At 36.2% G+C, this 14,434-nt stretch overlaps 1 protein-coding gene across 1 annotated transcript in view; it reads right to left on the bottom strand.

Moving 5' to 3' along the window:
* Positions 1–14,434, bottom strand: part of BCO2 (beta-carotene oxygenase 2) — a 22,059-nt gene that overhangs the window by 5,662 nt on the left and 1,963 nt on the right. The window contains 7 exon segments of the mRNA XM_023737007.1: positions 6,269–6,453; positions 6,808–6,812; positions 7,477–7,579; positions 7,582–7,641; positions 8,396–8,523; positions 8,908–8,917; positions 13,755–13,854. Coding sequence (XP_023592775.1) covers positions 6,269–6,453; positions 6,808–6,812; positions 7,477–7,579; positions 7,582–7,641; positions 8,396–8,523; positions 8,908–8,917; positions 13,755–13,854 — 591 coding nt within the window.

Here is a 14,434-nt window from a genome sequence, read left to right as displayed (position 1 = left end):
TCCCTGACAGAGCAGGAGATAAGTATGGAGCAGAACTCAAATTCATGTAAAAAGACCAGACTTCATGGTCTGACTGAGACTGGAGGAACCCTCGAAGCCATGGCCTCCAGATGCTCTGTTAACCCAGAACTAAAACCATTCCCAAAGCCCACTCTTCAGACAAAGATTAGACTGGACTATAAAACATAAAATAATACTCATGAAGAGAGTGCTTCTTAGTTCAAGCAGATAACACGAGACCAAATGGGTGGCTCCTGTCCAGAGGCAGGTTGAGAAGGCAGGAAGGGACAGGAGCTGGTTGGATGGACACGGGAAGCACAAAGTGGAAAGGGGGAGTGTGCTGTCACATTATAGGGTTTACAACTAGTGTCACATAACAATATGTGTATAAATTTTTGTATGAGAAATTAACTTTAACTGTAAACTATGACCTAAAGCATAGTAATAAAAAAAAGAGTGCAACCATGAGTTTATTGCCAAATAGCACTTGCAAAAGGTTTGCTTGAGATATCCAGTATTTGTGAGAAATAATTAAGTTATGTAATTATTAAGTTAATTAATAATATTACTTAATTATAGTTAATTTATTAAATAATTATATCTTAATTTGTTCTGTTAATATTTCTATACTGTTTCAAATACAATTATTAATGGTAAGTATAAATAATCAATGGTAATTATTCATTCAATGTGTACAGTATCCAAAATTAATACTCTAAGCCAGTGCTGTCCAATAAAACTGTCTGCAATGATGGAAATGTGCTGTACTTTCCCATACTGTAGCCACTAGCCACATATGGCTACTGAGTACTGGAAATGTGGCTACAGTAACTGAGGAACTAAATTTTTTATTTTATTTAATTTTAAGTAATTTACAAAGCTATATGTGGCTAGAGGCTACCGTACTGGACAGTACTGCTATAAATTATTGCTATCTTAAGTTATATCATAATAATTAACATGCCTAGTTCATATTACCACCATCTCATGCAGGCATGTTTTTACTGAGTAAAGATTTAGTGCTATTTTTAAGCATCATAAAGGGTTAGCATTTTAAAAATTATTTTTAATTTAAATATTTTTTTCTTTTGAAAAACCACAGCTGAACAAAAAGAGACTTCCAATAACAGTGAATTAAGTAATGTGGATCAACTTTCCCACTAAGAACAGCTAGAAAAGCTGGACAAAATATTTAAAACCACTGCTTAATGGCATTGGTGACATAGAAAGGCGGTGAAGAACAACAGGGCCAAGATTTGGAAGAAAGGAGGTCCATAGCGATGAGCTAGGTATTGGGGACAACTTTTCCTCTAAGAACATCTGCTGCTTTTAGGGAGAGATAGCTGGGAGGCTGAGAAACTGAGTTTTGTTTTTGTTTTTTTTTTTTAATTACATTTTTATTTTGAAATAATTGCAGCTTCACATGCAGTTGTATAAAATAATAAGACAGATCCTGTGTATCCTTCACCCAGTTTCCCCAATGATAACATCTTGCACAACTAGAATACAATATCACAATTAGGAAATATAACATTGACACAATCCATCAATCCTACTCAGATTTCACTAGTTTTACAGGCACTCATTTGTGTGTGTGTGTATGTGTGTGTGTATTTAGCCCTATGCAACTTTATCATATGTGTAAATTCACGTGACCACCATCACAGTCAAGATACAGAACAGTTACATCACCATAACGATCCTTTGTGCTACCCTTTTATCAGGATAGCACCAACTTCCCCACTCCTCATCCCTAAGGAGAAGAGATTTTGAAAGTTTTGAGGTACAAAAGTTAGAGTTCAGGGGCTTCCAAAAAGGGGGAAGCCTTGGTAAACTTCCAACTCCTTGAGTTCGGAACCCATAGGTCTACGCCCTACAAATAGGGGTAACAAGAAATAGTCCAGCTCTTGCAGAGACTGATTCCTGCTTCAAATGATCTCAATCCCTATAACTGAATTAAGACTATCTGGAATTAACAATGTATCCCAGCCATCTGCCAGAAGTAAATGAAAATCTCTAGAGGAAAAAACATCATCCTGGGTATCAAAATATTTCTACAATTTTTCAAATACAATGTTCTGCATAAAATAAAAAATAATGGAGTTATCAGACTTTAACTATTCTGAGTATGTTTGGAATGAAAGTCTGATAAATTAAAGCCTAATAACTCTATTATCTGGATCCCCTGTGGCTCTCTATCATCTGTTGTAAATGTTTTAAAATCTAGAATTATAGCAAAGAACTAGAAATTATAAAAAGAGAATGAAATGAAAATTCTAGAACTGAAAAATGCAATGAATTTAAGAACTTAGTGATTAGGTGTAATAGAACAGACACAGCCGAAGCGAGAGTTTGTAAACCGTATGATAGATAAGAAGAAAAGATGCTTAGAGAGAAGAAAGGGTAGAAAATACTAAAAAGAATATAATCAGAAGAAGGATACAGTGAAAAGGCTAACATAAGTATACTGCAGTCCCAGAAAGGAGAGAAAGGATGTACAGATGCAATATTTGAAGAAATAATAGGTAAGAAATTTCAAAACCAATGAAAGACATCAAACCATAGATTCAAGATTCCCTACAAAACCAAAATAAGTCAATTAATCAAAAGAAAATGATATTGAGAGATACCACAGTACAAGTGCACAAAATCAAAGAGAAAATCTTAAAAATAGCCAGAGGCGGGGGAAAGACAGATTAACTTTAAAAGAGCAATGATTAGACAGACAGCTGATTTCTCAACAGAAATCAGAAGACAATAAAGTGATATCTTTAAAAGTGTCAAAAGAAAATAACAATCTAGAATTCTTTCTCCAACTAAAACATCCTTTAAAAAGGAAGACAAAGATATTTTTCAGACAAATGAAAATAAAGAATTCATTACTAGCATATGTGCACTAAAGGAAATACTAAAGGATGTACTTCAGTCAGAAAGCAAATTATTCCAGATGGCAGTTCAGAGAGGCTAGAAAGAATTAAAAGCAACAGAAAAGGTATGGATGTGGGTAAATGGGTAGTATGGGTAATTATGACTGCATGAAACAACAATAATAATGCCTTGTAGGGTTTTATACACACACATAGATATATACACATATATGTACATATATTTTTTAATATGCAAAAATAGAGTATATAAATCAGGAGTAGAGTAAATGGATTTGAAGTATTCCAGGGTCCTTGCATTGTCTGGAAAGAATCAATCTATAATATACTTTGATAAGTCAAGGATCTTTATTTTAATCTCCAAAATAACACTAAAAGAACATATAACTAGTAATCTAATGGGCAGGGTAAGGGTGAGGTTTTGGGGGAGAGGCTGGGGAATGGAATAATAAAATATACTCAACTAATACAGAGAAGGCAGGAGGAGAGAAAAAACTAGTGGGATAAACAGGAAGCAAAGAGTAAAATGGTATATTTAAATCCCAATACTGATTCAAATAAATGCCCAATTAAAAGTCAAGAATTAGAACATGGATTTTTTAAATATATGCTACTTAAAAGAGAAACACTTAGAAAGATTAAAAGTAAAAGGATGGAAAAGTTAAGTGTGCAAACCCTAAGAAAAAAATGGACTTTAAGGCAAAAAGCATTGTTGCTGTTGTTGCTGCGGTTGTTGCTGTTCTTGCTATTGTTGCTGCTGTTGTTCCTATTGTGGTTGTTGCTGCTGCTGTCGTTGCTCCTGCTGCTACTGTTGCTGTTAGTATTGTTACTGCCGGTGCTGCTGGTGCTGTTGCTGTTGCTGCTGTTGCTGCTTGTGTTGTTGCTAATGTTGTAGTGGCTGTTGCTGCTGCTGTTGTTGCTGTTGTTGCTGTTGCTGTTGTTGCTGTTTCTGTTGTTGCTGTTGCTGCTGTGGCTGCTGTTGCTGCTGCTGTTGTTGCTGTTGCTGCTGCTGCTGCTGTTGCTGCTGCTGCTGCTGTTGTTGCTGCTGCTGCTGCTGTTGTTGCTGTTGCTGCTGCTGCTGTTGTTGCTGCTGCCATTGTTGCTGCTGCTGCTGTTGCTGTTGTTGTTATTGCTGTGGCTGCTGTTGTTGCTGTGGCTGCTGTTGCTGTTGTTATTGCTGTGGCTGCTGTTGTTGCTGTTGCTGCTGCTGCTTCTGTTGTTGCTGCTGCTGTTGTTGCTGTTGCTGCTGTAGTTGCTGCTGCTGTTGCTGTTGTTGTTGCTGTGGCTGTTGTTGCTGTGGCTGCTGTTGTTGCTGTTGCTGTTGTTGCTGTTGCTGCTGCTGCTGTTGTTGCTGTTGCTGCTGCTGCTGTTGTTGCTGCTGCTGCTACTGTTGATGTTGTTGCTGTTACTATTGTTATTGCTGGTGCTGCTGGTGCTGTTGCTAATGTTGTAGTGGCTGTTGCTGTGGCTGTTGTGGCTGCTGTTGCTGCTGCTGCTGTTGCTGCTGCTGCTGTTGTTGCTGTTGTTGTTGCTGCTGCTGCTGTTGTTGCTGTTGCTGCTGCTGCTGTTTCTGTTGCTGTTGTTGTTGTTGATGCTGCTGTTTCTGACTTCTGACTCCTGGGAACCTTGTGTGTGCAGAGTAGAACTGCTCCATAGACTTTTCAAGGCCCTGACCTTTCGGAAGCAGGTCACCAGGCCTGTCTTCCAAGGTGTCTTTGGGTGTGTTCTGACCACCAACTTTTGGCTGGTAGTCAAGTGTTTAATCATTTGTGCCACCCACTTAAAAGATATCACCTTAAGGCAAAAAGCATTACTCAAAGATAAATGTTCAATAAAATAGGAAGGTAAAACAGTTCTAAATTTATATGTGCTTAATAACAGAACACTAAAATATATAAAGCAAAAATTAGCAGAACTATAAGGAGAAGTAGAAAAAGTCATAATCCAAGTGGAAGATTTTAACACATCTCCCCATAACTGATATAACAAAGATCAATAAGGATAGAGAAGATTTAAACAATATTATTAGCAAAAATGCCTAACTGACACATATAAAACACTACATCCAAAACTGAAAAAGATGCATTCTTTTCAGATACACACAGAACACTTACAAAAATGATCTTATGCTGAGCCACAAAGCAAATCTCAATAAATTTCAAAGGATTAAAATCATACAGTAAAATTATGCTAGAAATCAATGACCAAAAACAAAAAACCTGGAAAAGTTCCCATATGTTAGAAAATTAAGAAACACATTTCAAAGAAGAAATACCAATGAAAGTTAGAAAATACTTTAACTGAAAGATAATAAAAATAAACCATATCAAAACTTGTAGGATGCAGTTCAAACCCCGCTGAGAGATAAATTTATGATCTCAAAGATATAGATTAGAGAGGGAAAGGATTAAAAACAACAAACCAAGGATTCATGTCAAGAAGTTAAAAAAAGAACAGCACTCTAAACACAAAGAAAGTAGAAAAGGAAATAATAAAAATAAGAGCAGAAATTAAAGAAACATAAAACAGATATACATTAAAAAGGATATACATTAAAAAAGATATACACAAAGCCAAAAAGATGGTTCTCTGAAAATTCTTATGAAATTGATAAGATCCTGGCAAGTCTAAACAAAAAAACAGACAGCAAAAGTCATAATATCAGAAATAAAAATATCTTGAAAAAGAATAGAGCTAAAGGATTTATACTACAGATATCAAGACCTATTATACAACTGTAATAATATAAAACCAGAAAACCAAACCCTTACCGTCGAGGCAATTGTGACTCATACCAAGCCTATAAGACAGAGTAGAACTAACTGCCCCATAGGGCTTCCAAGGAGCAGCTGGTGAATTCAAACTGCCAACCTTTTGGTTAGCAGCCAAGAGCTTAACCATTGTACCAACAGGGTTCTGATAATAATATAAGTAAACTTAATATGTAATAAATTTTTTAAAGCTTTAAAAATAAAACTATAAGCTGAAGACAATTTACATTATATAATCCAAGGAAAAATTTACCTGAGTTCAGTATCCCTCCTGATGGATAAATTTATGTACCTTTTTTTATCAGAGAATTAAGATTATAGTCCATTTCACCATCCCTTACAGGGAACTTAAATATGTTTACTACTCAAGTGTAAGAAGAAACTAATCACAAGTGCTTCAGAACACATCTCTCAGCTCTCTTTAACATGCTTTTTATTTATTAACTATTAAGTAAGCTCCCTTAAATTCTTTTTTAATATTAAGTAAATAAATGACAAACCTGTGCCTTTAATGCTTCACAACTATTCTCACTACTAGTTTGCCACAGTGGGCAAAAGAAACAGTTAATTCCAAAGAAAGCCAGAACTTGGTTAGGTCAAAATTATTTTGACAGTTCCTGATGAATCAAACATGTTTACCTGATCAAGCCCTTCTCCAGCTTTCCTGAGATTCTGTAGGTGGTAAACTTCTAGGCTTCTTCCATTATCTTGACAGCACAAATCAATTACAACACAGCCCTGGTCCTCAAAGGCACTGATTTGATGATAAGTAACAAAAGGTTTACTGCAGTGCCTCCCTGAAAGAAGCTGCAAGGTAAAACACAATGAAAAAGAGATGTTTTCTTTTCTTTTCTTTCCTTTAGGAAACAGATCCACAAAGTTCACATTAAGAAAATTAAATGAGTTTTTTCCCCTTAATTGACAGGCCTGGTAGGTGTAAAAGAAGTAGAATCCAAATGTGGGAGCAAATATGTGTTAAGCGTTGTTTGCTTAAACCCGTTGCCGTCAAGTCGGAATTGACTAACTTGATTCTGACTCATAGTGACCTATCGGACAGAGTAAAACTGCCCTATAGGGTTTCCAAGGAGCAGCTGGTAGATTCAAACTGCCGACCTTTTGGTTAGCAGCCGAGCTCGTAACCATTGCATCACCAGGGCTCCATTATTTGCCTAAGTGGTCTCATATTAATTAATTAATTGGGGCTATTTGATATAGATAAACTGTTACAACTAACTTAAAAGTCCTCATGAAATGTGGTCCAATGTTTTGAAGAATAAATACATCATTATTACATGGTGAAATACAAAATACTTCTACTAAGTATACTTAAATTAAGATTAGTGACTAATTCTTTGATGCACTCATTACTAAAATTTTCTTATGAAATTCAGTTAGAATAATAATTCATAATGGTGCTATGAATCAGGAGTATAGAAAGATATTCAGCCGATGTGCTTTGGACTTTGGTAGGCTTATCATATTCACATATCAGGAAGTCATAGAAGCAATTAATTAAAGGTCATTGTGAAAGTTACAGAAGACTTCTGCATAAATAACATTCTCTTTAGCAACTATTACAATGGATGTCCTACATGCCATTTTAATTGATTCAGATAATTAAAAGGATAAAATCATTTCTTAACATTTTCTAGTATACAAAATCCACTGTACTAATTAATAAGTAGCTAGCACTATCTATGGAAAAAGGTAATATCTTTGATTAAGAGCATATTATGTAAGTAATGCCCAATGAAGTAAAAAATCAACCACAAGGAAATATGCCTTTGTGTCCATTTTCATGATAGATATACTCAAAATACTCCAACTGTCCAGTGGGCTTATTCACCAAATGGAATCACATATTATACTAGGGTTCCCAGCTTACCCCATCTGAAAAGGCCTTTTCCTGAATTTTGGAAGTGAAATTTTCCACAGATTCATCTTTAGAGGCTGTTCAATGAAGATTATGTAGTTCCTTGTCATTCCTAAAAGGTTCTGGCAAATAATAAAATGTTATTTGGCAAAATAGAGTTGTCTGAGCTGTGACAGTTGTGGGGACTTGTATCAATGCCTGGACATATTATTGCTGACTTAAATGCCAGCAGTGATAATTCTTCACTGTTTGCCAGCTTTGCTATGCATGTTTCCTGTCCCTACATAAAAAAGGGAACTGCTTAGAACAGTTTGAGTTGAATGTCCTCAGTTTTGGTTTTTTTGTTTGTTTATTTTTTATTTTGGTTTTGGAACAAAGTAGAGAAGCATAATATTAAAGTGTCATTTATGATCTGGTCCTTTATTTTTTAATCCTTTTCCTATTACGCTGGGGATAAGGATTTAGGAGCAGTTTGAATAAAAGGCTTTAGAATGCAGAAGATAAATATTCTGATTGAAAGCTGAAGCAATCTATATAGAATATGAATTTCCCAAAAAAAATACACTCGAAGCTTTTTCATGTATGATTATTATTTGTGGGCTTTAAAGTTACCTAAAATTTTGAATTCTGTCCATTAATTTTTTAGTAATTGCTTGCACTAAAGCAACTATATATTTTTCAAGCTGGCTAGGGTAAGGAGTACATGACCACTAAACAGAATAAATTTACATGGCATTAAAATGCAACCTTGGTCTCATTATCACCATACTCTGACCACCTGTATTAACACAGCTCTTGCCAAAGCTAGTCCCTCTGCTACAGAGACGTTAAAGTAGGCCCCATATTTGCCTTATCTCTGGGCTCACCAAAACTATGGTTGTTAGAAGGCTTCATCTTCTCTGCAGAAGCAATAAAACGTATCACCTGGGCTCCATGGATTGTCTCCCCAAGGTCCACCTTCTCTGGAGGAACCCAAATAACATTATAGCAGAAACTTGGAAAATGGAAAATCCTTTCTTAACTGTTTTACATACACTCTAGAATAAAAGATAACCCATGCATTTGTGAACTAGGCAAGCAGTTAAGAGATTTATGCAATATACATGACATTCATATTTCATGAAAGGTTATTTCAAACAAAAGAGTTGGATATTAAAAATACATTAACTTTATGAAAGTCATTATTTAAGGTTTTGAAACAAATATACACAATCAGCCAATAATTCGTTGTATTTTAATGCTCTCAAATGGTGACACCTCACTCTCAACAGATAAACTAGATTTCTACTTTATAGGAAAAGAGAAGATATCAGCCAGGAATATCTTCAATTTCTGTTTGTCCCTCCCCAACCCCAACAACTACAATCTCCATTTGCACCCATGCTTGACTCATTCGCTCGGGTGCTCTGGACCTCATGGAGTCATTCTGGATTCCATCCCATCCTGTCTCATCAATATTCATTCATGCAATTATTCATCTAGCTATTGCTTACTAGTTCTTCTAGAATCACTTCAGGTATCTAATCCTCAAGTGAAGCCTTCCCTGACTCTTCCTCACCCCAAAGGCATTTGGTGCCCCTCTTCTGTGCCCTTGTTTTATCTAATATAGTCATAGAGCTTATCTCATTGTACTAGAATTTTCTGCTTGTTCATCTGCTTCCCCCAGAAGACTAGTGAGCTCCTGAAGGGTGGTAATTGTGTCTGATTCATCTTTGCATCCTCATACCAAACAAGGGCCTGGCATTTAGGAGGCACACAATAAATAGCTATTGACAGATTAATTAATGTCATGTTTGTTTAATTACTCAAAGAATAAAGAAATACTTGTTGTTGTGTGCCATGGAGTTGAATCCGGCTCATAGTGACCCAATGTGACAGAGAAGGACTGCCCCATAGGGTTTCCTAGATTACAATCTTTACAGGAGCAGATCATCAGGTCTTTTCTCCCATGGAGCAGCTGATGGGTTTGAACCACTGACCCTTCAGTTAGTAGCCAAGCACTTAGCCATTGTGCCACCAGTGCTCCATAAACAAATATTTGGGTTATATTAAATTATCTTCCTGGTATTACATTATCAATGTAGGTCCTGAAAAACTTGAGTAGCTTACAGAATTTTTCCATCTTTAGTATCTTTTGAAGCAAGATAATTATACAGTTCTCTATTCATTTATTCAGCAACTACTTATTGAGCACCTACTACATTCCAGACACCATTTTAAGTGCTAGGAATACAAGAGTGTACGAAATAGACAAAAGCCTCTTCTTTTATGAAGCTCATAATCTAATAAATAATGTAATAAGTAAAAAAATGCAATGCATCAGATGATGATAAGGACTATGATGAAAAATAAACCGAGGAATGAAGATCAGGAATGAGTATATAAGGGTAAGCGCTACTATTTGCAGAAAAAAACATTTGACAAAATCCAACACCCATTCATGATCAAAAATCTCAGCAAACTAGGAATAGAATGGAACTTTCTCAACTTGATAAAGAACATCTACAAAAAATGGTAAGAATGGTAAGAAACTAGATGCTTTCCACCTAAGACTGGGAACAAGACAAGCATGTCCCCTGTCCCCTCTCACCCCTCATATTCAACATTGTACTGGAAGTCCTGGCTAATGCAGTTAGATAACTAAAGGAAATAAAAGGTATACAGAATGAGAAGGAAAAAATAAAACTGTCTTTGCAGATAATATAATTTTCTTTGTAGAAAATTCCAAAGAACTGACAAAAAAAAAAACAAAACCCTCCTGGAACTAATAAACAATTATAACAAGGTTGCAGGACACACGGTTAATATATAAAAGTCAATTGTCCTATAGACCAACAATGAACAACTGGAACTCAAAATTAAAAACACAACACCATTTACATTGGCAAGAATAAATGAAATACTTAGAGTTAGACCTAACAAAATGTGTACAAGATCTATATAAGCAAAACTATAAAACTTTGATGAAAGAAAATCTAAATAAACGGAGAAATATTTCATGCACATGAATGGGAAGACTTAATATTAATATACCAATTCTTCCCAACCTGATTTATAAATTCAACACAATTCCAATCAAAATCCCACAAGTTATTTTATCAATATCAACAAACGGATTCTAAAGTTTATATGGAAAGGCAATAGACCCAGAATAGCAAACACAATACTGAAGAACAGTATATTCCACTGATCTATCTGTGTATTCCTCGGCAATACCACGCTGTCTTGATCAGTGTAGCTTTGTCCTGTAACGTCGGATACATGACATTATGTGTTTGTCAAAGTCCATAGGACTGTACGATACAAAGAGTGAACCTGAGGTAAACTAAGGACTTTAGTTGATAATTAGGTATCAATATTGGTCCATCAGTTGTAACAAATGTACCACATGAATGCGGGATGTTAATAATAGGAGACAGCGTACAAGGGAAAGGAGTATATGAGAACTGTCTGTACTTTCTACGTAATTTTGCTGTAATCCTAAAACTACTCTAAAAAATAAAGTCTATTATTTAAAAAAAAAAAACTAGTTAGATTGATTAATGTTTAGAGGATTTTTGTTAATTTTAAAAAGCCTTTTTAAAATATATGGAAAAGCTAAAACAATTGAAACTTATCATTTTCTATAGGTAGGAACTACGAGCAAGCATTTTACTTTATTACAATGAGAGTCACTACATTTCCCTCAGAGGCATCCTAGGTAGCTGAGCTCCCTATGGCTACATCTACATTGAGTTACAGTTCAAAAACTTCTCACTGAACCAAATAATCAAGGGAGAAAATAGGAAGTAAATTGCAATTAGAAAATAAAGAGAAGAATTTCCTGTCTCAGCAATTAAGTGACGATTACTCAATTCACTAAATTTAAGCACTGTTAGTTAATGAACCGTTCTAACTGCAAGTCTTGAAGGTATAACGCAAAACAGACTCCCAGGCCAACAACCAGTGGAGAAATGCTCAGTAATATCTGACTTGCCCAACACCGTGAGTCGTTGTCTCTAGGAGACTCTCCAGGGGCTTTTATAAACAGCAAATTGCGGCAAAGTGACAAGCACAGCTTCTGATGATTGGTGGCAGGGTTTCTCAAACTGAGATCCAGGGACCACCTGCATCAGGATTACCTGGGGGCCTTGTTAAAATGCACCAAGATGGGGAGGGAAATCATTAAAATACAGATTTCTGGCCCCTTTTCAGTTCTATTGAACCAGAATCTCTGAAGATGAAGTCCAGTAACCTCCATTACTAGCAAGCATTCCAGATGATGATTCTTAGGTACAGTAAAGCCTGACACGCACTGATAGTGCCTGTTTATTTTAGAATGTATAATTCAGAATGGTTAATGGAGTTAATTTGTTAAGAAGTAGATTTTTTTTAATGATCAAAAGTTGGATAATACAAAAAATTGCTAAGTCAGTTTGTCCATTCGCTGAAACATTTTATCTAAAAGAATTTTGCTGTTTCTTATAATCACTGTGAAGAATACATCCTTAGGTGAGAGCAGGCAATAAAAAGGAGAGAGCTGGATGATGGGGTTTCTAGGGCACCTGATCTCAACCTGCACCAGTAACAAACAAACCTGCAGTATTCATGTTCATATACACTCACATCCTTCTAAATGTGTAGGTAAATCTGGAGAGGTAGAGAGAGCAACCCACAAAGCCAGTTACTCACCAAAGGTACACCGTTAACCTATACAAATGTTTCATAGAGTGTAGGTGATAGGTTGATTGACAGCTAAGACAGAGATGGAGATAGTTAGAAATATCTAATATATGTACTTATACATTCCTTTTCAAAAAGACATGTGTACTCAGATATAGGAATGTTAATTTGTATGCCCTTAGAAAGTAGGTAGATAGGTGAAAAGGCCATTGTAAACAAATGGAGGAAGAAATGGTGATTAGGTGGACATTGGGTACTAAAAATACCAATATAGTCTTCTGCACTCAGTGATGAATAACTAATGAGATGATCTAGCAGAGTGACTAATAGCAAGCCTCTGAGTGAGACAACAGGCTAGGTGCCAAGTCTAGTCTCAGCCACTAAGAGGCTGCTTGCCTGAGTAAGTGATTTAAACCTCATCAAAGTTCACTGCCCTTGTGTATAAAAGGGACAGAGAGTTGGTTTAAGGATTAAATAAGAAAATATAGGGGAAAATGTTTAATACAAGCATATAGCAGGCATTCAATAAATGTTAGCTGTCATTATTAGCTATTAGAATCTTCTGGAGTAGATTGATAGAAAGTATAGATAAAGAAGTGTGTGGATGACCAGGAAAAAAAGTAAGGAGTTGTGACTACAACCGCAGTATGACCTTAACTTACTTGATAGTGTATTTCTCCCATGATTTAAAAAAAAAAAAAAAATTCTTAGGTGATAAACATTGTATCTACCCTATATCTGTTTGCTATAGCAGTCTAAGTTTCTTGTACTTACAATATGTTATTTCTTAAAAATTTCTAGTTTAGGAAATATCTACTGAAAATCCTTGCAATGCTTGTGAGCCAAAAAGCACAATGAAACAGCCATAAAAATGTGAGTCATATATATGTAACTGAACTGCTGAAAAGGTCAACCAAACTCAGCTGCTAAGAAAATGTGCAAAAGGACCACAGAACAGATGTTAATGATAAATTATACATTTTAAGCACAGTGATGCCACTTTGGAGACTTCCTTCTGAACCTTTCTAAATAAAATTACATATGTTTACATCTTGGCCAGAATGGAACCCCAAGAAGAAAGTTAACTCCCAGTTATTTCTAAAAAGACTCTCCGGGGCTCAGCGCCATTTTGTTAGAAACCTCCAAACCATAAGAGCCAAGCAGAGGAAGAAGTTAATGTGCAGACTGAAGCGCAAAAGAAGAAAGATGATGCAGAGGTAAATGCTCGCCTGTGTACCCACATAGGCCACAGCAGCCGGAAGATGGAGTGCTGGAGGCCAGGGACGCTGGTACAAGTTGTTGACTGCATGCTACTGCCTAGAACTTCAGTCCCAATGGATCTAGAACATCCACGACCATTCAGTCACTGTGAACACCTCTGAGAAGTGCACCTTACTCATACCAAATCAGTCTCTTTTGACCCATTGCCCTGGACCTATGACACTCTGGACTAGTTCTGGTCGCAGCTGTGGCTGCGCGTAACGTGTGTGATAAAGCATCTCTTCTGCTGTCTTAGGTGAAGAATCTAAATAAATAAATAGACTTCCATCCCAACTTTACCACGTGCCCCATAGGAGTTCCCCATGTTGTATGCTGTTCCATCTGGATCATAATGAAGACAGGCAGTTGCTCCATTCACAGCAATAAATTTGTTCCATTCCACCTGCAAAGACCATCAGGAATTTAAAATGTCACATGGGAAGATCTCATTTTAGATGTATAAATAGTAGGAGTGTGTCAAATGGTTTTTTTTTTTTCTACTCTTTTTTTTTTTCTTTTATTGTACTTCAGGTGAAGGCTTACAGAACAAATAGTTTCTCATGAAACAGTAGTACACATTGTTTTATGACATTGGTTAATAACCCCACAACATGTCAACCCTCTCCCTTCTCAACCTTTTTTTGTTGGTGGTGGTGAAAATATACATAGCCAAAGATACACCATTTCAAAAATTTCTACATGCACAGTTCAGTGACATCGACTACACTCTTCCAATTGTGTTGCTATTCTCACTTTAGATGAAGGCTTACAGAAAAAAAGTATCTCATTTAACAGTTAGTACACATGTTGCCCTATGACAATGGTTAACAACCTCACATCAACACTATCCTTACTCAACCTTGGGTTCCCTAGCATCAGCAGCTTTCCTGTCCCCTTCTGCCTTCTGGCCCTTGTCCCTGGACTGCTGTGCCTCATTAGTCCCATTTGGTTTTATGAGGCTGTCCACTCCCGGGCTGAACGGT

This window comes from Trichechus manatus, unplaced genomic scaffold, assembly GCF_000243295.1.
Source record: "Trichechus manatus latirostris isolate Lorelei unplaced genomic scaffold, TriManLat1.0 scaffold00094, whole genome shotgun sequence".
In the NCBI taxonomy this organism is placed as follows: Eukaryota; Metazoa; Chordata; class Mammalia; order Sirenia; family Trichechidae; genus Trichechus; species Trichechus manatus.
Note: the sequence above shows the minus strand (reverse complement) of the source record. Positions and strands in the feature narration are given on the sequence as shown.